The sequence below is a fragment of the Vigna angularis genome, chromosome 4 (genome assembly GCF_016808095.1).
Source record: "Vigna angularis cultivar LongXiaoDou No.4 chromosome 4, ASM1680809v1, whole genome shotgun sequence".
Taxonomy (NCBI): Eukaryota; Viridiplantae; Streptophyta; class Magnoliopsida; order Fabales; family Fabaceae; genus Vigna; species Vigna angularis.
In genome coordinates this window covers 40919808-40946029 of record NC_068973.1, presented here as the reverse complement: position 1 = coordinate 40946029, position 26222 = coordinate 40919808, and the positions used below count along the sequence as shown (strand labels likewise).

Genomic DNA, 26222 nt, shown 5'->3' with positions numbered 1-26222 from the left:
CTCAATGTTAAAAACATGTATCCGGATAATTGACTATAATGTTAATTGTTTGTGTTAATATATATGACTTATTATATTTTATACATGCTTAGTTTATAATTGATATAATTTAAATAATTTAGGATAATTCTTTTTCAAACTAACTTATCTTGATATTCATTTGTGTTTCTTATGTTTTATTTGTTTTTTTTTGTGATGTTTAATTCACTATGTGAGTAAATAGAAAGTTAAATAATGATACATGCATATATGTGAGTAAATAGAAAGTTAGATAATGATACATGTATGGTAAAAGGTAAAGTTCTCCTAAGTAGTTTTATAATTTCTTAGTAATTATTTTGTATAAAAATTATCTCTTTTAAAAAAATTATATGATTCATTGTTAGTTATATATATATATATATATATATATATATATATATATTATAATTATTATTTTAGATAACTGTATTAATATTTATATGTTTATAATTATATATTTTAGTTTATTAATTTTATCATATTTTATTTAATACTTTTACATTATGGATATTACAGTCTTATTTTTTTACTTTAATTTGTAGCTATACAATATCAAAATAGTTTAAAAATAAAATTAATGTTAGAAAAAACAATAGTTAATTTCTATGAGATGATTTTTTTATATCATTTTGCTAGTTACTTCTTTTATTCATCAAAATAAACGGAGATAAATTTTCTTAATTATTTTTCTTCGTATTTATATTTATCTAAAGAATATTTTATTCCATTGTATCTCGACGGGGGTGATGATTATTAGTAATAATCTAAAACTCCTTACACGTGATTTATTAGTAATAGTGATTTATTTCCTTTTATTTAGTTAGATAAAAGATAGAAATATAAAAAATAACGTGGTTTTCTTGAAAGTTTGTGCTAGCGATGAGTGTCTTACTAACATAAGATTCACCACCACCACCTCTTTTTTGAGTGTGTTAATTACAGAACAGAGATTCTACTGCATATGTATATGTGACAGTGAAAGAAATGAAAAAAGAAAAATCTACGCCACGTCAGAGGATAACATCTGATTCAACCAATGGGAGCAATGGTGATGAGATGATGAGATAACCCTTTCAGTCTGCATTATCTGAATCACCCATTGTTCCTCTTCTCACAGCCACACAAAGAACAATCCACACCTTTCTCAATTCTCTCACTCTATAAAAAACAACCTTACCGTTTCCTCGTTCTGATTTCCCCATTCCACACACAAACCTCACTCGCCACACCTTCCTTCACGAACAGACATGGCCGCCGTCACCTCCGCCGCCGTCGCAATTCCCTCATTCACCGGCCTCAAGGCGAGTGGAACAACCAAAGCGAGTGCCGCGGTTAAAGTCTCAGTTCCCCAGGCCCCACGCTTCGGTATCAAGGCTTCCCTCAAAGACCTTGGAGCCGCCGTAGTGGCCACCGCCGCCAGCGCCGTCCTCGCCAGCAATGCCATGGCCCTCGAAGTCTTGCTCGGTGCCGGTGACGGCTCTCTAGTCTTCGTTCCCAGCGACTTCTCCGTGGCCTCCGGGGAACAGATCGTGTTCAAGAACAACGCAGGGTTCCCGCACAACGTTGTTTTCGATGAGGACGAGATTCCCAGTGGGGTGGATGCAGGGTCAATCTCTATGCCGGAGGAAGAGTTGCTGAATGGACCTGGTGAGACTTACAGCGTCACTTTGAGTGCCAAGGGATCCTACAGTTTCTACTGCTCGCCTCACCAAGGAGCTGGTATGGTTGGAAAAGTCACTGTTAACTGAATCTCTGTCTGTGACTGAACAACAAGATTCCCGTGGTTCGTTCTTGTGATTTTGTTTTTGTAGAAGAGCTTAATTTACGTCGTTCTTGTTATCATGGGATATATATTGTTATGTCATGGATGAACATATAATGTCTTTCTTGTAATTCGTTTGCTTCCTTTGCTGGATTAATTCTCCCTTAATCCTCCCTCGTGTTGGTTCACTGCTTAAGATACTATTATTTTCTTTGGTCAAAGTCTCACGTATGGATGATTAATGAAGTTAAATAAATACTTAAATCACTTCCACGGATGACCAAAAACAAGTATACTCTATAGTTAAGAAATTAAAAATATTTAATATCCTAAAATTTTAAAATATTGTAGCTCAATATAGTTATCTCATGCAAATAAGTTTATTTAAGTCTATTTGATATTTGTTGATCTTTAAATTGTTGGAGCTGGGATTCACAATTCATTACCAGATCGTACACATTTTTTTCTCTCCTTTGATGAAAAGACTACGATGCGTTGCAGAAAATAATATTGCAATTACATACCATTGAATAAATTCTTCGATTTCAGAATTAAATTCCTAGCAGAGAAGTAGAAAATCTGACTAATTGATTTTATCAATTTTAAGAAAAGAAAGGACAATGCATCTACATTTATTAAAAGTTACAACTTCAAGAATGTATTTTTTATTAGGATACGTGGTATAATTATTTTTTTATATTGTATCTATTGACATACTGTTCAGAAGTACTAGCAAAATTAAGTTTAGAGATGGATATAAAATAGATAACTATAAAAGGATGTTACTTTTAAATAGTTGAAAGAGAAAAGAAAAGAACAGTTAAGGATAGTATAAAAATGCACTTAAAAATAAGAAAATAATGAAAATATTAAGAATGTCCAATTATAGGAGATTACAAAATTTACGATAATGAATTTCACTCTTTTCAATTATACATATTAATCTATGGTATAGAAAAACATCTATCTGTAATATAAATTAGCGATATATATATTTCATACTGAAATGTTAAATTTGCATCAGCAGAGTGATTAACAAGTGTTGTCTGATTAAGAATTAGGGATGCAAATGTACAAGTGGAAGGAGATGAATGAATGGTTTATTGGACATTCGACCATTAGGCAGAAAAGAATTGATACACATGTACAATGTGGCCGTGACATACAGTCCACTAATAATTACTATACGCAGCCTGTAGCATACTAAAAATGTTTTAACTTTTTCTATACCAATTGAGCCCTCCGATGTGAGGTTTTTTGACGTAGAAATTAAGAGTGTATGCTATGCCTATGTGGTTAGAGCATCAGGAAGGTTGGATCTGGAGCCAAGCACCTTGCCTCCAACATCTGGGAAAGACTCAAATCCAGGTATGGACTTTATCTTCCCAGTGGCATTTATACTCACAGGATATTTGATCAGGTGCCCTTGCAATGGATTATAATCGTCAGATGTGTACCTCCTCCAGTTTTCTTCAGCAATACTGTTCACACTTCTCACGCATTCCAGACTTTCAGGATTCTTAAAGCAAGCTTGTATGCTCCCTATGTGTTCTGCCCATAAAGACATCCTATACCCATATACCTGCAAATACCATAACTAAGTTCTATCCAATGAAACAACTGGGGACTTTTCTCTGCCCTCTAAAAGGAAAGAAAGACAAGCCTGATTTGACCCGTGAGCCAATTTTACAAATAAAGTACGAATATGGGTTTTGAAACAATTTATTGCCTTAGAGTATCTCAAATACGAGATTTTTATTCATGTGTTTGAATAAAGTACTAATAATAGTAATATGATATAGTAAAATCTATTTTACATTTATAACAAGAAAAGTAACTTACGAGAATTGTTTCTATTGAAGTTGTCGTAATAGCAACCTAATTTTTGTTTTTGAAAATTTGATTGTAAACCCACACATCGTGACATGTAGATGTTGTTGGTCAAATCGGCGTATAGTTGTTGCTACTAACCAGTGTAACCAGAATGGGACTCGTGACATGGTAAAAAAAACAGCTAAAGTTGGTAGCGCTAGAAGTTAATTTAAGTAAAATGTAAAGATGACATGATACAAAAAATTAACTAAAATTGGTAGCACCTATAACCGGTTTACCTAGAGTTCCACAGTTGCATTGTAAAACATAAACTTTACCTATTTGAATTATTTACCATGCCATGAGTCTCACATTTGCGTCTCACTACCGTTTCGCTAGTCTGCAACCCTTCCTGGCGAATTATATGGGACATGCTATATGGACTCGCAGTCAAATTTTCAAGAAAATAAAAACAAAAAGGTTGATGCGGAGTGACTCTCCCTAGTTAAACTAGTTGTTTGATCAAATCAATAGTCAAAGGAGTCTTGTGCTAGTAATTAGCTGTTTTGTTTCATAAAAGGGGTGCAGAATGTTGAATAAGCCCGAAAGAAGTAAATAACTAACGTACTCAATTTACAGTCCATACACTCACACACACACCAAAAGGAAAGTTCTGTAAATAATAATTGACAGTATATTTAATGATACTAACCTGACCATGTGGATGCCCCTTTTTCTTACCCCATGTATGATGGGGTTGATACGCACCCATTGCTATCTCGGTGTCTCTTGATCCAGCCATAGATCGTTGATTGATATTGGCAGACCCAAGAATTACATATTCGTCATCCACAATCATTCCCTTGGCATGTACATAAATCATGAACCTTCGGAACTTTTGTGAGGGTGAAATCTGATTACATAGATGTTAATGTGATTAAATGCAAAAACAAGAATAATAACCCCGAACTACTTATCCACCAACAAGTAAATTGGTAATTACTTCGCAATTAAAAAACAACTTGTTTTCTAAAATATCTCTCAGTGTAACTTGATATTATAAATAAAATGAAGTCTTTAAAAATGGAATCAACATTAAATGAAGTGTTTTAGAAATAATGTAACTAAATAAGCTGAAGTATTACCGTTTCGCCATTATCTGGAGACGAACTACTTGGACTTAAAAAACCATTTTTCAACGGCTCTCGGTTTCCAAGACAATAAAAGTTGAGATAATCTTGTGGATGATGGTCAAGTTCCATAACTTTTAATTCCCGAGCTATGACATTATACATCATTTGCATAGTTTGTGCCTGAAAATGTGAATTCCTTTTTATAATTAATAAATATAACACTTGCAATTGATCAACGAACAATTTTTTTTCCTATTGTAGACTTTTGCATGATAAGCTAGCAACGTAATTTTTTAACTAACCTGCCAAAAGAGTATCTCTTGCACAGAAGCAGAAGAAGGGTTACCTTCGGGCCACATTGGGATGACTATATACACTGTAAATCTCTCCTTGGATCGTATCTTACTAACTATCTTCAGTGCCAACTCCATCGGAATTAGGTTATCAGCGCCTGATCAATGAAAAAGATGGAATTTTTTATAAGTAGAAAATGTTACAAAAAAATATAATGAAAAGAACGATGTCAATAACCAAGTCTGCATGTGGGCTTTTTTTGAGGGAAAAACAATGATCTTTCAAATGATGCAGGTATTCAGGACACACAATCGTAGTAAATACCTTATAATTTAGTTAGACCCAGTTTTTCATTCATCAAGTGCGTTAAGCATATGTTCGATTTACACCATGGGACCTAAAAGCAACGGTATGGTGATATAATCCAAACTCATTCTTACTGTTAGGCCCAAAGGAATATTAATAGCATATTTTGTATTTTATTGATGATATTCAAAAAGGAAATTATTAGGAATCCGTTGTTTTTTCTGTTTTGTGTGTAACAACATTATTCTAGGATACCTTGGTGTGTATCATTCTGTTATAAATATAAAACCCATTATAATGATCTAATGTTGGAATCAGAATTAAGTCTAATTCTATTTTTCCCTTTTGTTGAAGGAATTTTGTAGCGTTCTGTGGTTAAAAGCAGCAAAACCATGCTACATGCTAAATACTAGTCATAGGTGCTTATATAGAAATTATGAGCAATAAGCAGATGCAACAAGTTACATTAGTAAGCATCAATATTCTGCCAAAACCTGCATCTTTGTAAGCTGGCCAAGCAAAGGATGATCCAACAAAATATTGATTCTCGATATAAATAAAATGTTGAGCAGATCTGATAGCGTGTATATACGCTGTTTGAATACTCTTGTCTATAACCAGATTTTTTGCACACACAAGGTTCTGCAATGAAGGGCAATAAAAAAGAAATTAACGAGACAGGGGAATCCAAAAAGTTCAAAGACATTATTATAAATATTGAGAAACTCAATGTTTGGACAACTTACCTGGGACTCAGCTTCAAATACATCCTTAGGAAATCCTTTTAAAGAGCCAGAATCTATGGATCGAAAAACCTGTGAAAAACATAAACCAAGTACAACTAAACAAATTCTTTGTTGAAAAAAAAACGGAACAGAAGACAGAAGACAGTGAACTAGTGACCTGAACATGCCAATTTTTAGGATCGCCTTCCTTCGAAACCCAGAGTTCAGGATCATCAGTTGGAATTGATTCAGAAGGACTAAGAATCCAAGAGATGCGTTCTAACTTGATCAAAGAATCATCGTTCCAGTGAGACACTCTTTTGAGCTTTCGACCCAACTCAGACCATCTCGTGGCCTTTCTCCAACGCTGCTCAAAATTAGTAAGTATATCATATGCAGCAGGGCCTTCAATTTTGCAATGTAAATCATGCCATGGTTGCCTTGGACCTTTGGTTCCCGTCTATCAAGAAAAGTGGACGACAGGACAAATTTCAGTTGGTAACCGTACACTTACGTTCTCAATATCGGTATCAAAGAAAACATCAAATGACAGTTTATATTTATGAAGCAACTACTTGATGCGAAGTGCCAATAACAACAGTATTTATAACATGCTAAATCTGCCGAATGAGTGGAAGGCCTGAAAGCTTTTTGTCCCTATTTTTAACATGTTAAACAATTATAATATGTTAAACAATGTCCTTGTGAAAATCTATACATCAAACTAAGAAGTCACTATTAGCTTATGAATATCTATACTCTTATTAATTAACCTCACTGAATAAAACAACTCTACTTTTGCCTATTAGAGAAGAAAACAGGAACTGGACATATATTGTCCTACAAAAACGCTTTTATATGTGTGTAATCGATGCATGTTTTAGAATGCAACAACTTCTACGTAAAGCAAGGTATCCTCAGAGATCATGAACTTACGCAAAAACTGGGATTATGATAATCGTCCTGATAAACAGTGTCCATATCGCGGAAAAGTCTGTGCTCAGGTGTATCATACCGGCCATCACAAAGATCTAGACCACCTATAAATGCAGTTATCTTCCTATTATTGCCATGTGCTTGAGTATCCACAATCACACATTTCTGATGATGTGTAAAGAGCGTTCCAACAACCTGAAGTTTGGCGCCAAGTAATATAGTCAACATTTTATCAATTTTTCGAAAACAAAAATAAAGTATTTTTAGATAGAAAAATAACTCTGTTGAGATTGAAAAAATATCAACTGTTGATTGTTAAATTAACAAAAAAAAAATTCTTTCTGGGTTAACTGTTAAATTTACAGTTTTCATATGCCAGGCATACAATTTGGGCAATACAAAAAGGAAGGGTTCCAACTAATTCAGTAACACATCAATGCAAAGTTTAACGCAGGAAATTATCCTGCTAATGGAAATTAACTTCATGTTACACTTTGCATGATCTTGTCAAGTAAAGTTTTTGTGTATTTCTCTCTTCATAAACATTTATAGATTTTGATATGGCCTACCCTGTTTAATGTCTATCAAGACAAAGAAATATTATTTTATCATGTAAAAATTTATATTAGGATCCCTCCTATGCATATATTAAAACCAGAGAGGTATTCTGAAAACATGGAAAGCGAACATGATCAAGTATCTAGAACTTTCTAACAGAAAAAATGACAAAATCTGGGAAAGCTACTAAACCATAGCATAAAGCATGCCTGCTGCCTGAAAATGCTAAGCTTACTGCTGGCATATCTTGGTGACAGCAAACATCTAACTGAAGAATGCTTGAAAAACTTTCGAGTTTCTTCATCATGCGTTTGCATTACTCCAGTCTGCAATCAAATTTAGTAACTTGTAAGGTAGCAAAAAGAAAAAAAATCAACAGACACAATATTTAACTAGGCAGAATGCGAAACAAAGTATATATGTCCAAATTGGTTTAGATGTTCAAGCAACTGGGAATTACAAAATCGAAGTGCATGAGTTAGAACTTAGATGATGAACACACAGTCATGTGGCTATACAACATGTGATTTGAATACGTAATTTGTCACTGGGTATTTAAATCAAAATTGAAGAGCAGTACAACTGTAAGGTCCAATTTGAAAACCAAAATCCAATATCAATAACGGAAGGAAGATCATCAAACCATTCCTAAAAGTTATGTCACAAGCATGTTCCAATAAAGGAACAAAAATCACATCAACATGTTACTACTCAAATTTTGTAAGCTAAAAAAATACATAAAAACTATATTTACTGTTAGGGAAATAAACTCTGTTTTTTATCATAATTGGTTATCCTCAGTGTGCCTGCACAGCTATATTTTATCTGAAACGAAGTTCTCATAGAATTAAGATTTGAGTTTCTTTTGGAAATTCAGTTTACAAAATAAAACTACTCCAAAATAAAATTTGTCAATTTTAATTCAAAAATGCACTACGCAGTTGTATCGTGAGAATAATTCCTGCCAGAAATGAAAAACAAAATGAACAGTACCATAATGGATGGATGCTTAATTTATTAAGTTGATGATGAGTTGTCACATGTCAGTTTAATTGACAAAAATCATGTATTTTTTTAATCATAACAATTTAAATATGATCTAATGATATGTATTTAAAGATTCCATTCCACAAACATGCCAAGAGTTTGAAGGAAGAGTGAGTATCGCTATGTCCTCACTCCTCAACACAATTGTATAAAATAGCAAATAAATACAAGAAGATTAAATTAAAACTGCAAAGCTATAATTCATCAGTCTGTACAGTAAAATTCCCATTTAAATAAACAAAAACCAAACAGAAACACGATTGAACATTGCCATCGAACATTCCATTTTCACCACAAAACAAGTGCTGAAACATAAAATGTACGTACCGTGTTAATGAAAAACTTGCTGTGCGAAGTCTTATCATCCCAAACCAAAAGTAAAACTCGCAAACCTTCTTGGGACTTGTACTTGAGCAACTCCCCCAAATTCAAACTACCACCGCTCGGTAAGGGTTTGGTAGGCTCTCTCACGAGCCTAACTTTGTGGTAGATGGACCAACCCACAACGTAAACCAAATGGTGCGCTTCCAAAATAGCGTGGCATATATCTTCCCAGCACTTCCCATGCTCAAAATTCACACCCTCCTCTAACTCAACCTCCGGCAACATTGCCTCTGGCACGTGCGCGTCCTGATACAGCGTCACCGCCCCTCCGTGACGGACCGGGAAATAAGAGTCCCGAACCACGAACCGATCCGGATCCGGTTCCTTGAGGGACCGGAACATGCGAGTGTTCTCGCACCTCGTGAATTTCATCGCTAGGCGCAGCGCGCAGTCAGGCTTCGGCTGCTTCCCGAACGAGCCGATGATCGGGAACCAGTCGCTGATGGGTTCGCCGGAGAGGATTCTCTCGGCTGAGACGGTGACGACTCCGATGAGGTCGGCGCCGAACATGTCGTTGTCCTTGACGAAGAAGTCGACCTGCGCGGCCGGGTGCGCGAGCGGGATCTTGAAGTGCTCGTCCCAGGAAGGGCTCTGCGAATTAGAGATCACGCGGGTGCGCGCGACGGTGGCGCCGGCGAGGCACACGGTGACGTAAGGATCGCTGGTGATGATCTTGCGGTGGCGGTGGCGGGCGCGGTGGAGCTTCCTTTTTCCGGATATGGAGGCGCTGCAAGTGTTGAGGGCGGAGAAGAACCTTCGGACACGCTCGGAGAGCAAATCCATGTTGGGAAGGCAGCGAGCCTCGACGATTACCAGATCGAGGGTCCCATGGAGGTAGACCACGGTGCTATGCTTTTGAGGCATTGTTATGGCGGAGGGGTCACCGGCGGGTGAGATTAGATTGAAGGAGGTTTTGCGAGGGAGAGTGATAGGGAGCGTCGTAGAATAATGCAAGGTGGAACCTTCGAACGCTCGCTACCACGATACGGCGTTACGGAGGTTACAGCATTATTACTCCGTCGTCGGTTTATTTGTTCGGCGGCGAAGTCCAATGGTATGTGAAATAAATATTATAACTTACTTAATATGGTGGCGTTAGCGGGAAAGAGAGGGTAACGGGATTGGCCATGCGTTCTCTGCTGTTCGTTGCCGTTGGTGTCTAATTTTGGACACGTCAACACGTGTAATGGCAGGATTAGGAGATGTGCAATGGTAATGGGTACAAAATTCTCTTGTGTGAGCCCAATAAATACTTTGTGGGCCCTTTTTTACTCCTTTGGGCCTGCATCTCAGAGTGCTGCTATTTTACTCCCTCCACCACTCCATCATTTTCCTTTTTTTTTTAATTCTAAATTTACTCATTTTACTTTTTACTTTTGAAACCCTAATTCCAATCTCCTTTCACTTTCCCTTTCCCTTTCCCTTTCAGTAGCAAGCCCCATCCCCCACCTCTCTCTTTTTCTTAATTTTCACTTCCGTTAACACAAAATTTGATTGAAAAAGCAAATTCTGCATGGTATAAATTTAAAACATTTATAACTTCTGATGAGTTTTGAAGTATCATGATTCCATAATATAATTTCCTAAAAATTTATTCCCCACTTCCTTGTCTTTAAATAACAAAACTTGAAAATTTATGCTTAAAATTACATTTGTGCTTACAATGGTGCAATGAAAAAGAAGTATATTTGTTGAGTACAAAATAAAAAGTGAATAAAAGAAAAAATAGTTAGTTCAGTTTATTGTCTTGTTCATAATGTTCATGCAGAATTTGCTTTTTCTGTCAAATTTTGTGTTAACAGAAATGAAAATTAAGAGACTGTCAAATTTTGTGTTAACAGAAATGAAAATTAAGAGAAAGAGAGAAAGTGACAATAAAGATTGGAGGCTTAGTGAAAGTGAGAGGGAATTAAAATTAAGATTTTAAAAAATAAAAAATAAAATTGATAAAAATAAAAAGTAAAAAGAATAAATTTAGAATTAAAAAATAACGGGGAAAATATAAAGAGAAGATAAGGTGGTGGAGGGTGCATCACTCCTCGTCTCATTCCATTTTCTTCCTTAACGGATCCAAATCCGTCTTAATTATAAATTGCCTTCAAATGATGCAGTTCTTGTTATTGTTTTTTAACATGTATTTTACATATTTATATTTGATAGAGAGATTAAACATAATGATCACAAAAATAAGACAAATCTACAAATTATTCAGAGACCAAAATTTATTTCTTAAAAAGAAAAATTAAGGTCAGTCAAAAAATTATTGAGAAATTATAAATCAATATTTTAGAAAGAATAAAGACAAAAAATATAAATCCTAAAAAATGTTACATGATTCTCCCGCTTCATTAATAACAGACGTGAGTGCTTGTATGATTATCACATTGTTATTTAATGATAATATGTTGTAATTCCAAACCAATATTTTAAATAAAGAAAAAATGAAATAAAAAACTAGAGAGGGATGGTTTTTTGGGCTAAAAGTAAAATTATTAAAAAATTAGCATTTATTGAAAACGCGCCTACGAAATAATAAAATGCAACCATACAACTGTACACCTACCTATCTTATCATTACTTCCAAATTGCAACGTGATAACAGAATAGGATTAATAAAATATAATATTTCATTTTGAAAAAAAAGTATATTATTTTTTGTTTCGGTAGTATTTTGCGGGACCGAGAGACGAATCTTTGTTGACGTGTTTTCCTTTTTTCCGAATGCTTGAATCGCTTGAGTTGCTTGCCTTTTTTCTGTCGGAGTCGTTCGACTGACTTCAGTCTTGACCGATCGGTTGCCTTCGTGCTCTAGGGGGGAGGTACCTGCAAAAGATATTCCGACGCTCAAGTTAGGCGTATGCTTTGAAGAACCTCGGCTCTTGGTTGAGTATTTAGTGAATTGTTATCACTGTTGAATGTTTGAGAATATGAGTTGAGTGTGAGTAGACCCTGAATGGAACGTGAGTGGAACATCCTTGGCTTTCGGCCCTGACTTTGTATTTATAATTTACCTCATGGATCCTGAGCTGATACAAGCCCAATAAAATATAAACAGAATAAGATATAAATAGATTACCTGAAAATCCGGTTGGTTGTTTATAACTTGCTTATCAATATCCTTAATTAGATATTCTTTGATTATTTTATCATCTGCTGGACTGTTGGTCCAATAATAGCTTAAGCTGGCCCAATTGCGGCCCAATCTTTGACCTGAGTGGATGGACCGAACGATGCTGAATGTTAACCGTTCGGTCTCCACTAGGTACGATACATTATGCCCCCCAAGTCCGAGTTAAGTGTTCGGCTTTAGCCGTGGTTAACTATAGAACTTATGAGTTTGCGAAAGGTTGTTTTTCCTGTAGTGAGGAGCTTGCTTTTCATGTAAACATGAACCGAGAGGGATGTACCTCTCGTTCTTCAACATGAACCGAGAGGGATTTACCTTTCGGCCTTCAACATAAACCGAGAGGGATGTACCACTCGTTCTTCAACATGAACCGAGAGGGATTTACCTCTCGGTCTTCAACATGAACCGAGAGGGATTTACCTCTCGGCCTTCAACATGAACCGAGAGGGATTTACCTCTCGGTCTTTGACTTCGAATTGTTGACGAGAGGAATTTACCTCTCGGCCGAGAGGGATTTACCTCTCGGCCGAGAGGGATTTACCTCTCGGCCGAGAGGGATTTACCTCTCGGTCTTTGACTTCGACCTAGGAATTCTTCCTAGGAAACGGGCTTTATCGTTCGGAGGGCTTTACCTCCCTGCTTTGACTTTGACCTAGGAGTTCTTCCTAGGGAACGGGCTTTACCGTTCGGCTTTGAGAGGGCTTTACCTCCCTGCTTTGACTTTGACCTAGGAGTTCTTCCTAGGGAACGAGTTTTACCGTTCGGCTTTGCACTAGGAGTTCGTGGAGAACTTCCTAATGGGAGGACTTTACCTCTCTGCCAAGAGGGATTTACCGCTCGGTCTTTTAGCTAGGAGTACTTCCTAGTGAATGAGGGTTATCGTTCGGCTTTACACTAGGAATTCGTGGAGAACTTCCAAATGGAAGGACTTTACCTCTCTGCCGGAAGAGATTTACAGCTCGGTCTTTTAGCTAGGAGTGCTTCCTAGTGAACGGGCTTTACCGTTCAACTTTGAGAGGGATTTACCTCTCTCCCGAGAGGGATTTACCGCTCGGTCTTTGACTTCAGGTTGTTGACGATAGGGATTTACCTCTTGGCCGAGAGGAATTTACCTCTCAGTCTTTGACTTCAGGTTTTTGACGAGAGGGATTTACCTCTCAACCGAGAGGAATTTACCTCTCGGTCTTTGACTTTAGGTTGTTGACGAGAGGGATTTACCTCTCGGCCGAGGGGAATTTACCTCTCGGTCTTTGACTTCAGATTGTTGATGAGAGGGGTTTACCTCTCGGCTGAAAGGGATTTACCTCTCGGCCAAAAGGGATTTACCTCTCGGTCTTTGTTTTCAACGAGAGGGATTTACCTCTCGTTCTTCGGCATCAACTCTTTTAGTTGACGAGAGGGATTTATCGCTCGTTCTTCGACATCAACTCTTTTAGTTGACAAGAGGGATTTACCGCTCGGTCTTTGTCTTCAACAAGAGGAATTTACCTCTTGGCCGAGAGGGATTTACCTCTTGGCCGAGAGGGATTTACCTCTCGGTCTTTGTCTTCAAAGAGAGGGATTTACCTCTCAGCCGAGAGGGATTTACCTCTCGGTCTTTGACTTTGACCTATGAATTCTTCCTAGGGAACGGACTTTACTGTTCGGATTTTTAGCGTAGGAGTTCGTTTTGGAACTTCCTAGAGGACGAGAGTGTTAGTCCCTGGGGACGTGCAACACCGCTCAGTTTTTCAGCGTAGGAGTTCAATTTTGAACTTCCTAGAGGACGAGAGTGTCAGTCCTTGGGGACGTGCAACACCGCTCGGTTTAGGACCAGGGGCTTTTGGAGGGCGTTCCCTGGGTTTTGTTGACGCCAGTGATGGCTTACTTCTCGGTCTTCGACCTAGGAATTGCTGGAGAATTTCCTAATGGATGAGAGGGATTTACCTCTCGGTTCTTGCCCTCATCTTGGACAAGTGGTCTGTATGGTCTTAACACCTGCGCTGTGAAGCCAAACGGCTGAATACTAGTGAGGCCGAATGGCCGAGCTGTTGCACGGTTGAACACTTGATGCCAAATTTGGCTAGGTGATAAATGCGTCATTAAATCTTTGAACAATATTATAATATTGAATTAAGATATTTAAATTAAATATAATAAAATGAATTTATATCGAAATAATTATTTATAAAGCCGTTGAAGCTTGTTGACGTTGATGTTGAGGCTGCGTCCTTGTTTGGTTCATTGCGGTTTCAGTAGGATGCCCCCCGGCCCCACGGTGAGCGCCAAAATGTTTCGGTAGGATTTTACGGGACCGAGAGACGAACATTTGCTGACGTGTCTTCCTTCCTTCCGAAGGCTGGAATTGCCTGAGCTACTTGCCTTTCTTCTGTCGGAGCCGTTCGGCTGACTTCAGTCTTGACCGATCGGTTGCCTTTGTGCTCCAGAAGGGAGGTACCTGCAAAAGATACTCCGACGCTCAAGTTAGGCGTGTGATTTGAAGAACCTCGGCTCATGGTTGAGTATTTAGTGAATTGTTATCACTGCTGAATGTTTGAGAATATGAGTTGAGTGTGAGTAGACCCTGAATGGAATGTGAGTGAAACGTCCCTGGCTTTCGGCCCTGGCTTTGTATTTATAATTTATCTCATGGATCCTGAGCTGATACAAGCCCAATAAAATATAAACAAAATAAGATATAAACAGATTACCTGAAAAGCTGGTTAGTTGTTTATAACCTGCTTATCAATATCTTTAATTAGATATTCTTTGATTATTTTATCATCTGCGGGACTGTTGGCCCAACAATAGTTCAAGCGCTGGCCCAATTGCGGCCCAATCTTTGACTTGAGTGGATGGACCGAACGATACTGAATGTTAACTGTTTGATCTCAAGTGGGTACGATACATTTTTCATCTATATAATATAAAAATTATTAATTAATAAATATTAATCATTTTAATCTATGTATAATATAATTTATAAACTGACTTACAATAATAATTTACTAAATTGGCAACGTTAACTTCGAAATATAAAATTATCGTATTTTAAAATATAAAAAACTTAATTGAATTTTAAATAAGTTATTGATATATTGACATATTCTAAAATTGAAAAACTTGATCGTATAAAAAATTAAAAAACCTGATTGAAACTTCTATTTCACATTAAGCAAAATAAAAAGAATAGTTAACCCAACAAAATATGATTCATATGAAACTATATAGTTGGCACAGTATCGAAATAGTGCAAACTATCAAATGTCCATTTTTGGAAACAACTTATATATCATGTTGTTTCCCAAAAGCGTCACTAAAGACAAAACTCGTGTAGACCACAAATGTTGGCTATCGTTAAAATATAAAAAAAAGGCTCCTTCTGATTTCTATTTGCCTAATTCAAAATGGGAGGAACCACTCGAAGCATCATACTTTGAACAAAAGATACCATCTGTAAAACAAAATTCAACCACACAGCATGTAAATACATAAATATAAAAATTCAATGAGAATAAAGTAAAATCAGGCCTGAATATACTTCAAATATAATAATGCATAGAACAACTTTTTACATTTGCAATTAAAAATGACATTTAGTTGTCTAGTATAAAAATCTAAATAAGAGAATTGAACATAAATGAATCAAGGATATATTTGGAAAGCTTCTTCTTACGAACTTTTATATTAGAAACATATAAAAAATTAGTTTGATTAAATTATAAATTAAAATGAACTTACTTACAAATTAAAAATAAAAAATCTAGAAAAACTATATTATAGAGTTTCTACAAATTGGCTTTTGCATAATTAAGACATTTTGTTTCTTGTAAAAGTTCTTATGGAGACGTTTCTCTAAACATATCTTAAGAAATTGTATTACATGCAATATATAATTATAAAACTTTGAGGTTTATAATTCATTTCACCCATTAATATTAACAGTAATATATAAGTTCTTATTTTGGTCTTGGTATGAAGATTACAAATTCCAATACCACAAAACAATTATGTTTCTGAATTTATGTTATGTGAATGAATCACCTACTTTGACTTAATATCATAATTAGATTTATTACTTTTTGACCTTAATCCGTTCATTAGAATCAATATCTACATTTAAGATATTATTTGTTTTAAAATTGATAACCTTTTTAGTTTTGTTTTTGAAAAATATTTTAAAATATTAAAATAAGGTAAATTATTCTTAATTTTCATTCTTAAACAATGTAAAACCCAAAAAAATGATATTTTAAAAGTGATAGCAGTTTAAAAACAGTGAGACTCGGTTATCTTAATATTAAATGAGTTATTTATAAATAGTTTTATTATAAACTAGTTTCATTATTTTAAAATATATATCATTTTTCTACAAACCATTTTTTTAGAGTTATCTACCTTCTTTCTAAGAGTTCTAACTCCTGAGTTATATCTTTGATGGTCATGATATACCTAAGAGATCACAGCGGAATAACCTCCACTTCTATCGGATTAGTTTTTTTTATTTAGAACATCCCTTTTTCATCTCTATTTTTGGTCTATGATCATGCAAAGAAATCTGTTTTGCATGTATCCAAAAGTGATTTTTCTTTGATTTTTGGTCAATTTGAGGTTTTAAGGTTTGATTCCGATCATCAATTGGTGATTTGTAAGTTTTTTTAGAGTTCCTTGCGGTGGAAGTAATGGTTGGATGTTCTTAGAGTTGTGGTATTTTTTCTAAGGCAAGGGAAGTTAAATGTCTATGTATAAATTGATATTGTTTTGTAAGTTTGGGAGTTGTATGTGTATTAACTTGATAGAGTAATAATTTGAAATGTTTATGAGATATTAGTTCAATGAAATGTATATGCTTTGGTATGGTATGGTTGCAATATGGTATGATGAAGTTTGGTTATTAATATTGCCATTAAATGCATGCCATGAAATTGTATTGATGTTGGTAGTTGATTGAAATGTTTGTGAAGTGAGGAATGGTCAAAGTTATGGTTTTAGTAGTTAAAAAGGGGGTTTTAATTGTCAAGTTGGTGAGAAAAAGGTTGGTTTGATGAATTTAATATTCCAGGTCTGTTATGAGAGTATTTTAACGTTGTGAGGAGTATGTTTTGGGTGGAAATTGGTTTGGAATTAAAGAGAGTGGTCCATGGTTGGTGTGTGAGTGGTTTTTAGTGCAAATTGGTGATTTTGGTAGTGAAATTATGAAAGAGGGAGTTGGGACATGTTTTGGAAGTTTGGGGTCTGTAATTGAGTTACTTAGAACTTGTCTAGGCCTTTAGTTTGCTCTTTTGATGTATGTAATGGTAGAATTGGGTTTAGGTAGTCTAGAATTGGTAGTTTAGGGTTTGGAGTGATAATTTCAATTAGCGGTTTGTTCTTAGATATTTCTTAGTGTTTAAGAGGTTGTATAGGAATCATTTAAACTTGTGTAGAGGGTTAACAAAGTTAAAATAGGTTAATTTTAAAAACTCATGCAGCGTTGGACGCCTCCAAACGTCCCTAGACGTCCTTTTTAAGGAAAGATCACGTCCAGATACTCCTAAACTCCCTCTGAGTGTCTTTTTGCGAAAAGATTTTTTAGTTTTATCTTTGAAAAATATTTTAAAATATTAAAATTAAGTAAATTATTCTTAATCTCTATTCTTAAACGATACTTATTGAAAATTTTCTTAATTCTTAATTGAAAGGTTTTTCTCGCATATCTAATAATCTCACATAACTTTAATGACAATTTACCTTCCTTCTTCAATATACGAGACACACAAAATCTCATGCTTAAATCAAACCATGTGTATATGATGTTATTATATTAACGATGTTATCTCATCTAACTTATATTTAAACAATTAAAAGAAAATTGGAGGCAGTATAACCAACGAAATCAAGACTTCAATGTCGGAAAGAAAATTAGAACATTAAGTTAAGTTCTTACCGAAGCAAACCCAATGCACATTATACTAAATCCGGGAAAATCGAAAGGTGCCTTTTCAGAAAGGAAGAGAGCTGACAATTGAAAAAGGCACTTGTTAATAAATTGGGTGATTATCTAAATCTAATCATATTCGCATGCTCTCACCTGTTAATGGAGAGAAAACTAAGGGAGAAACTATATGTGCAACTGAACATATGCCAGAGATGCAACCTTGAGCCTTTCCCTAAAAGGAAGAGAAATGAAGAGGAAAATTAAACAAATTTTAAGTTATCTACCAAATGTTTTAAAAAAAAACTAAACTAAAAGCTTTCTATCATGCAAAACTTGTTTCTTTACTTCAGTAAAAAATGAGTAAATTATACTGATGTTAATCTTTTATTAATTAAAACAACAACCCTGCATTATGTTCTCTATGTAATATCAATAAACAAAGGCACGAAAGTTATACAGAGTACAAACAGTCATGACCTCACATCACAAAACACTAACTTCTACAATTGAAATTAGGATTTATTTATTTATAAGAAAGTAAATCTTAACCAGCTTGTTTAACGTTAATCAGTATTATTAACTCCATACCTGCTCATGGGGACCAACTTGTTTAGACACAATACTTCGTATCTGCAAATGTAAAACGTTTTGTTTTGAATAAACTACTTAATTTGAATGATGAGAATGAAAAAAAAAACTATGCTTTTAAAGAATATAGAAACATAAAATGAGGAAGTACACTCACACAAGGTTGTGAGAAAACAAATAAAATTGAGAACATGGCAGAAGCGTAAGGAACCTGTCAACACTCACACAGTATAAATTATACAACATAAAAGGAAAAGAAGAAGAAACATGGACAACAAAAGGATAATAGAGGCATTATGGCATATACAAGTGTGAATAATCAACCACTCTATCTCAATTTTAACCTCGTAATGATGCTATATATGGAAAAGTAATTGACAGAAACAAACTTGTAATTAGAAAATATTGAAAAAAGACATACCAAGGAGGACCATGCTATGCTGTAAAGGAACATCTGCATCCCATTTTAAAAGTTTAGAACTTCGTAAAAAGAGAAAATGTTTTAAGGTTGTATTAAAAAAATACTTACGTGTACACAATGAAAGAATAATCCTATTGAAAGTAGCCTTGCCTCGCCCAGAATAGGAGCCAAAATCGGCATAACAAGAAGCTATTACAATCAATGTTTAATACTTAGAAGCTATTATGAAAGAAGAAGAGGCATATCAACTGATAATTAAAATATAACCATGTAAAAATACCTGTGACACAGTCCCTGAAATTCCAGAAATGACCATCAAGTCAGCAAATTGATTCTTATCAAAATGAAATTGAGCCTTTAAGAAATACTGCACGCAGAAGAAAAAAAGTGTTATTTAACTAGCTCTAGTTATATACATAAAAAATAATTTTAATATCAACTCGTCAAAGATAATGCAGTTGTAAGTTTCAAATTGCATTGGTTACTCCATTCTATAAGGGTTAAAAAAGAAAGAAATTAAACATCAGTAAATTGGTAATTAAACATATCAAAAGCCTGTAGCAGAATATGCCTCCAATAAGCCGAGAGAGATATCAAGTAAAGATATATAAATACAACGATCTTGAACACTACATGATTTTGCTTGAAGTTAAGGAACAAGATTCAACCAATGAAGAATGTGTGTAAGGATCAATGTATGCTCTAACACTGATATAAAACTGCACAAATTTTCCCAACACCTAAACTTACGAATAAAAACAAATCAATAACGTGTGTGCATGTTATAAAAAATGGAACTTGGACAGGATAGAGATTAAAGAAAAAGGTATATGAAAGGTGGAAAAGAAAATATATACCAGCATTGATCCATGAAGGCCAACATCAGCAAGGTTACTAAAGAATGCAACAATTGCTGCTTGTGTAATAGTGAAGCTGAAAAATCAAACCAAACGTGTATAACTATGACACAAAAAAAAAACATGTTTCTTTGATGGGAGGAGAAGAAGGAAAATTGTTGCACCTGCTACCGAGGAAGGAGGTTAGGTCCTTGAAAGAACGCAATGCTTTAAGAAGATGCTTGTTACTTTCCAATTTTGCATCGACCTTAGAAACTGTGGGGTTTTGTTGTGAAATGATTGGGGTGTAAAGGTGTTTGTCATCAATGACTGAATCTTGAAGAAAAAATTGCATGTACACTGCTCCAATCACAGCAATAAGAGTAGAAACCTTATTCAGGAGAAAATGTGTTAATCCTGACATAATCTTATAAAATCAATTTGTTAGGTGAGATTTTAATCTATCTGTAAATTGGTGAAACTTCTTACCAGAAAATATCAACACCGAATACCTGAAAAGTTTGGGCAGTGGATAAGAATCGAGCTGATAAAGTGGCACACACGAACGCGGCAGATCCTATCCCTGAAATAATGCCGAATGCAGTGCTTCTTCCACTTTCTGGAATGTTATCTGCCTGAAAAAGATAGAGATGTAATAAAATCGGTGAATGTCTCATATGTATATATGTAGACAAAAGGAAAGACATAAAACTGTGTTCATAAATAACATCAACAGAGTTGTTGGATAAGAAAAAAAGAACACATAAAGAAGAAAGAATTCCTCAACCGAATGTTTAAGCTTGACAACAAACTCACGATAATCTTCCAAAGACCGAACATTATATGACGTTGGAGAAAATTAACATTCACTGAGGATAAAGAACTTGATCAAAGAGAAAAATCGTCGTGTCTTGTCGCTATACAGGGTCAGAAAACTCATTTTCTTTCATATCAAGCTACGCCTCTACTGCTACTTATAAGATGAAAAATGACATCGTCCATTTACAAATTACATTATAAGTACATTGCTCGATCTTGACAGGTCTTGAATATCACATTATAAGTACATTATATTTTTTAAAGATTCTTGTTGTTAAGTATGAATATCATATTTGATACATGTTCTTGAATTAACCATAAATACCTCATTAATGTTAATTATTATAACGGAACGTATATGTTTAATTACTTCGTTATAAAGACTTTCAATATATATATATATCATATTATATTTATGAGAACCGATTGCTAAGACAACTTATGTCATTAATAAGTCTTTCACGAGATGATTAACTGAATAATAACTTACTTACAGTTAAAGAAAATATTGAAGACTTACCACATAAGCTAGAGCGAGGCAAGGGACGCTTCCTTCGCAAACCATTGAAATGAGTATTTTGAACACATAGTACACATAGAAGAATTTTTTGGTCCTGTTGTAAGCTAATATGCCTGTCAAAACAAAGATCATTTACTATTTATTAACACCTAACACAAAATTTGAATTTAAGATTATATCTGAAAAGAATCAGGTATATTTTAAACTTTATTATTTGATTATTGCCATGTATTATTTGATTATTTTATCTCTCTGTATATTATGTAAAAAAAAAAAAGCTTCCCTTATCGCTTAATCATGTAATATTACATTACTCAAAAAAATTTAAGTTTTATATTAAAATTATACTTAAAATTTGATTTCTTTGAAGAGCCATCGAACACAAAAGTTACCTGTGGGAATGATCGTGAGGATCATAGGAACTGTGAGCATGGCCTTCCTCCCATACTTATCGGACATATTACCTAACAATGGCATCATCACGAGCGTGCCCACTCCAATCATCTGCACAAAATAACATTGTTTTTACCATAACCATACAAAGCAGATGGATTTTTTTATTCAGCGGTTTCGTTTAAGAAAATTTTATATATATATATATATATATATATATATATATATATATATATATATATATATATATATATATATATATATATATTTTAATTTAAAATCTTAAAATAATAAACTTATGTGTTTTTTTATATGATATTTAATTTTGTTATTTTGTATCTTATACGAAACTTAGATTCATACTTAAATTATTTATAATAAAAATAAGTTTTTATTCATATAATTAAAACGTTGTAAAAAGGAAATGATAGCCATATTATTGGTGTTGTATTTATTTGGTGGTTGCATCTTTAGTGAATCTTCTCTCTAAATTTTTTTCATGTTTGAATTAGGTAGATTCCTTAAAAAAGTAAAACTCATTATCTCACACCAACGACTTGTTATCTATAAATTACTCTTTTCTAAGTCATTTTTAAAAATCTATGATTAATTTGTAATTTATTGAAGCCACACAAAAAAAATCATTTCATGAGGGACAACAAAAAGTTCCAAGACTCGATCAATGAAATATGTATGATCAAAGATTTAATTAATTGAAAAATGTTGTTATTATGATTAATAATAGACACTATATTTCATTTTGTAATGTGGACTGGACCAAGTGATGGATTTTTTTTATTAGGCCCAATAAAAATGGGTTAAAGTGGGCCTTATAAAGTAACAAATGTTCTAAGATGGACAAAAAAGGTAGAGTGTTTCATCCTACATCTCTAACATCTCATCATCCTGCACCTCTAACATCTCATCTAAAAGTTTTATTTTTAATCTTTTAACATCTCAATCTGCACCACCAACTTTTTCAAAAGATTTATTTTTTAACTTTAATAAAAATATTTTTATTTTCTTCTCTTTCTTATTAAAAGCATTTTAATAAATATTTTTTTCTTCTTTTTTTACTAAAACCACAACTTTAATAATAATTTAATTTAATTTAAAATTTAAATATTATTTAATATTTTAATAATTATCAAAATATAATTTATATTATAATAATAGTTATATTAAAAATTAAAATAATAATAATAATAAAAGTATAAAATAGAAAAAGGAAATAATAATAATAATATAAAATTTGATTTGATATGTTAAAATATATTAATATATTAAAATATTAAAATAAATTAAACCATTATTAAATTTTAAATAGAAACAAAAATTTTAAATATGCTAACGTTTTGTTTTTTATTTAAAATTTAAATAATATTTAATTTAATTAAAAATAATAATAATATTTATTATATTTTTATAATTTAATAATTATTAAAATATGATTTATATTTTATAATAATTTTATTAAAAAAGTAAAAATAAAAATAACTAAAATAAAAGTAATAATAATGAAAATGAAAATAGCGTTTAAAATCATATTAAAAATATTTAAATACATTATATTATATTAAAATATTAAATTAAATTAAATAATTATTAAAATTAAAAAAAAAAAAATTTGTCAATCGAATATAGAAATCCGGTATTTTACGGATATGATATCCGATTAAAAATCTTCTTAAATATTTTTTTATTTAATTTTAATAATTATTTAGTTTAATTTAATAATTTAATATATTAAATGTGATTTTAAATATTATTTTTATTTTCATTATTTTTATTTTTATTTTTTTAATAAAATTATTATAAAAATATAAATTATATTTTAATAATTATTAAAATATAAAAGTATAATAAGTAATATTATAATTTTCATTTAAATGAAATATTTATTAAATTTTAAATAAAAAACAAAACCGTTAGCATATTTAAAAAAAAAATTCTATTTAAAATTTAATAATTGTTTAATTTATTTTAATATTTTAATATATTTTAACATATCAAATCAAACTTTATATTATTATTATTTCATTTTTTTTATTTTAATTATTTTATTTTTACTTTTTAATATGACTATTATTATAATATAAATCATATTTTGATAATTATTAAAATATAAAATTATATTAAATAATATTTAAATTTTAAATTAAATTAAATTATTATTAAGATGGTGTAGAGTGATTTTAATAAAAAAGAGAAAAAATAAAAAAATATTTATTAAAGTATATTTAATAAGAAAGAGAAGAAAATAAAATATTTTTGTTAAAGTTAAAAAATAAATCTCTTAAAAATGTTGGAGGTATATTAACACATGTTAGAAGGTTAAAAATAGAATTTTTGGAATTACATGATAAGATATCTCAGGTGTAAGATGAAACATTCAAAAAAAGTACTATTGATAAAAATAAAAAAAAAAGAAAAAAACCTATTCACATTCCACGAGACAAAAGAAAACGTAAGGAAAACCACGACAAGAAGAGGAAAAAGCATGGAAATGCATCAAACATTAACTGTTTAGAAAAGAGAACCAAGATTGTTAAATTTTCGTAACATGTTAGAAAGAAGGAAACCTACGAGGCTAACGAAATCACAAGGAAATTTCTTTCTCAGGTGGGGACAGACTTACCCAAATAGACGTTATCCCCGTGACAATTTAACTTTACCACTAATTAATTGCTTTTGAAATTTGAGTACACTACTCGTCATTTATGGGTACACCAATAAATGAAGTATCATTGATTCATCAACAAATTAAATTCGATGTGGACAATAATCTTTTAAAATCTTCTTTGTCTCAATAATCAGAAAAATTCCTTGCGATTTTAATCATTCTAAATTAAAAATTCAATTTTATTTAATTTTTCACCCACCTATGTTAGTTAGTAGTAACGGGCTTAAACACGAATTTTGTAAAGAAATAATTGCTAAATCTTAGTTTTATTACGAAAAGGTAATGTTTTCACGTTAGGAAAAAAAAAGTCATCATGCATTAAATTTTTACATTATTATATGCAAAGAAAAAAAAATATAAGAAACAGAAAAGTATGTTATAAAACACGCCATTTAACGCACTTAATATGTTCATCTTTACCCTGGTGTGTATATATATATATATATATATATATATATATATATATATATATATATATATATATATATATATATATATCAAAAAAGAAAAACTAAATGTATATCAAGCTTTTCATCCACTTTTTTCCGATATTGAATTGAGAAGAATGAATTAAAAAATAATAATCTCGTTTGCAATAATTTATCACGATTATATGTCTAATTTATCATAATTTAATCGGAAATGAAAGGACATAATTAATCCAAATTCTTTTTATTATGTAATACGAGGTTAATTTATTTAAATCCATAAGATATAATACCTCATGAGAGGGATGAATGTCTGGACTAACGCGTATGAGAGTTAATTCATAGAATATTTTCCCACCAAAAGGACGAAACTTTAATACATATAGAAATATGCCTATGAAAATATATACACTTTTGCTAAATTCGTTATGAAAGAAAGTGAGTTTCATCTGGTTTTGCAGCAATTCTTGTACGTTTTAGCCATGTTTCGTGTTGCTCACTAATGAAAACTTATTACCGAGCAAGATTAGTTTAGATGAAAAACAAAAAACTTAAACTATGTAATTAAGAACTGACTCGACTCAAATTCCAGTAACTAATCACAGATTAAGGAACTTAAACATAAGATTGAATGCAGAATGGGTGAAGAAAAATTTTAACAAATGTATAAACTGACCGCTTGTTGAAAACCAGTGAGGTAGATGGCAAGTGAGCATTCATCTTGTCCAGGACAAAGAGCAGCCATTGTTACATCAGTAATGGCTGGCACCACCATGAATATGGCGAAGTTGTGAAGAAACACTGTCATGAAGAGATGACTCAGGCCATATAATTTCTCCATGATTCCCCTTTCCACACACACACTCTTTGTTTCCCTTTGATATGACTGTAGAACTAACTTGCTAGAATTCTAGGTAAGGTTTCAACTCTCTTACAGAGAAAGCTACCTCTCTACTTTTAGCCACACTACATGCATATTCATGGTTCCCTTAGAAGCACCACATATATATATATATATATATATATATATATATATATATATATATTAGTATGAGTATGACCTCAAAGCTAATCAGATGACCAATGTGATGTACTTTTTTGCAATTTCTTTTTTACTTGTATTTCACAATTGTGCATGAGTTCAAGTGAGTTGCACACTGATGGGTAAAAAAGATGCAAATGCTTGCTTTTTGGCCACAAATATAAATTAACAGTGACGGTATTGGTTTTTAGTCACGTAACTGAAGTGCCGCTAATTATTTATTCGAGTATTTCGTTAAATTCTATCTGTTTAGTGGAATGCGTGGCGTCAAAGATTGTATAAATTACAAGATTAACTTACGCTTTGAAGCGTGCAAGTTTATGAATACCCTTTTTTGAACATGCAAGCAACGCATCGTCCAAATGGACTAAAATAATATCTTGTGAAATTCATGGATGAAGTATATGATTAATGCATCTAATTCGACAAATACTAGAAAAGATTAGTCTTTGGTCAAGTTTTAATTAAGTTTTAATTAAGAATCGTAGTGT

General features: G+C 32.7%; 3 protein-coding genes across 4 annotated transcripts; 1 reads left to right on the top strand and 2 right to left on the bottom strand.

The window, feature by feature from the left end:
* Positions 1–1152: 1152 nt before the first annotated feature.
* Positions 1153–1951, top strand: LOC108341895 (plastocyanin). Its single transcript, XM_017579561.2, has one exon. The coding sequence runs from the start codon at positions 1269–1271 to the stop codon at positions 1767–1769; it is 501 nt and encodes a 166-aa protein (XP_017435050.1). The 5' UTR covers positions 1153–1268; the 3' UTR covers positions 1770–1951.
* An 861-nt stretch (positions 1952–2812) lies between these two features.
* LOC108343560 (phospholipase D delta) lies at positions 2813–10160 on the bottom strand. 2 transcript variants are annotated; one of them, XM_052876066.1, is made up of 10 exons: positions 8922–10160; positions 7757–7873; positions 6990–7184; positions 6232–6513; positions 6075–6143; positions 5823–5970; positions 5031–5179; positions 4741–4908; positions 4308–4508; positions 2813–3380 (listed from the first exon to the last, which is right to left on the bottom strand). In XM_052876066.1, the coding sequence occupies exons 1-10, from the start codon at positions 9840–9842 to the stop codon at positions 3072–3074; spliced, it is 2559 nt and encodes an 852-aa protein (XP_052732026.1). In that variant the 5' UTR covers positions 9843–10160; the 3' UTR covers positions 2813–3071. The 2 variants fall into 2 exon arrangements, with proteins under 2 accessions (XP_052732026.1, XP_017437403.1); XM_017581914.2 differs by having other exon boundaries at positions 2813–3365.
* Positions 10161–15277: 5117 nt separating this feature from the next.
* Positions 15278–25672, bottom strand: LOC108342374 (uncharacterized). Its single transcript, XM_017580143.2, has 14 exons — positions 25366–25672; positions 21578–21689; positions 21186–21298; positions 20359–20481; positions 20032–20237; positions 19868–19943; positions 19291–19377; positions 19119–19199; positions 19011–19043; positions 18747–18800; positions 18590–18631; positions 18155–18233; positions 18011–18081; positions 15278–15538 (listed from the first exon to the last, which is right to left on the bottom strand). Exons 1-14 carry the CDS (start codon positions 25528–25530, stop codon positions 15482–15484), a joined length of 1299 nt encoding a protein of 432 aa, XP_017435632.1. The 5' UTR covers positions 25531–25672; the 3' UTR covers positions 15278–15481.
* Between the last annotated feature and the right edge of the window lie 550 nt (positions 25673–26222).

Bases quoted from the DNA above. Each gene is read 5' to 3' on its own strand.
- LOC108341895 (XM_017579561.2), top strand. From the start codon at position 1,269: ATGGCCGCCGTCACCTCCGCCGCCGTCGCAATTCCCTCATTCACCGGC.
- LOC108343560 (XM_052876066.1), bottom strand. From the start codon at position 9,842: ATGCCTCAAAAGCATAGCACCGTGGTCTACCTCCATGGGACCCTCGAT. The intron at 7,185-7,756 runs GCATGCTTTATG...GCCAAACTTCAG, and splicing joins TTAGCATTTTCAGGCAGCAG to GTTGTTGGAACGCTCTTTAC. The intron at 6,514-6,989 runs GTAAGTTCATGA...TTTTCTTGATAG, and splicing joins ATCATAATCCCAGTTTTTGC to ACGGGAACCAAAGGTCCAAG.
- LOC108342374 (XM_017580143.2), bottom strand. From the start codon at position 25,530: ATGGAGAAATTATATGGCCTGAGTCATCTCTTCATGACAGTGTTTCTT. The intron at 21,690-25,365 runs GTCAGTTTATAC...TATTTTGTGCAG, and splicing joins TCACTGGTTTTCAACAAGCG to ATGATTGGAGTGGGCACGCT. The intron at 21,299-21,577 runs GTAACTTTTGTG...TTGTTTTGACAG, and splicing joins CCTCACGATCATTCCCACAG to GCATATTAGCTTACAACAGG.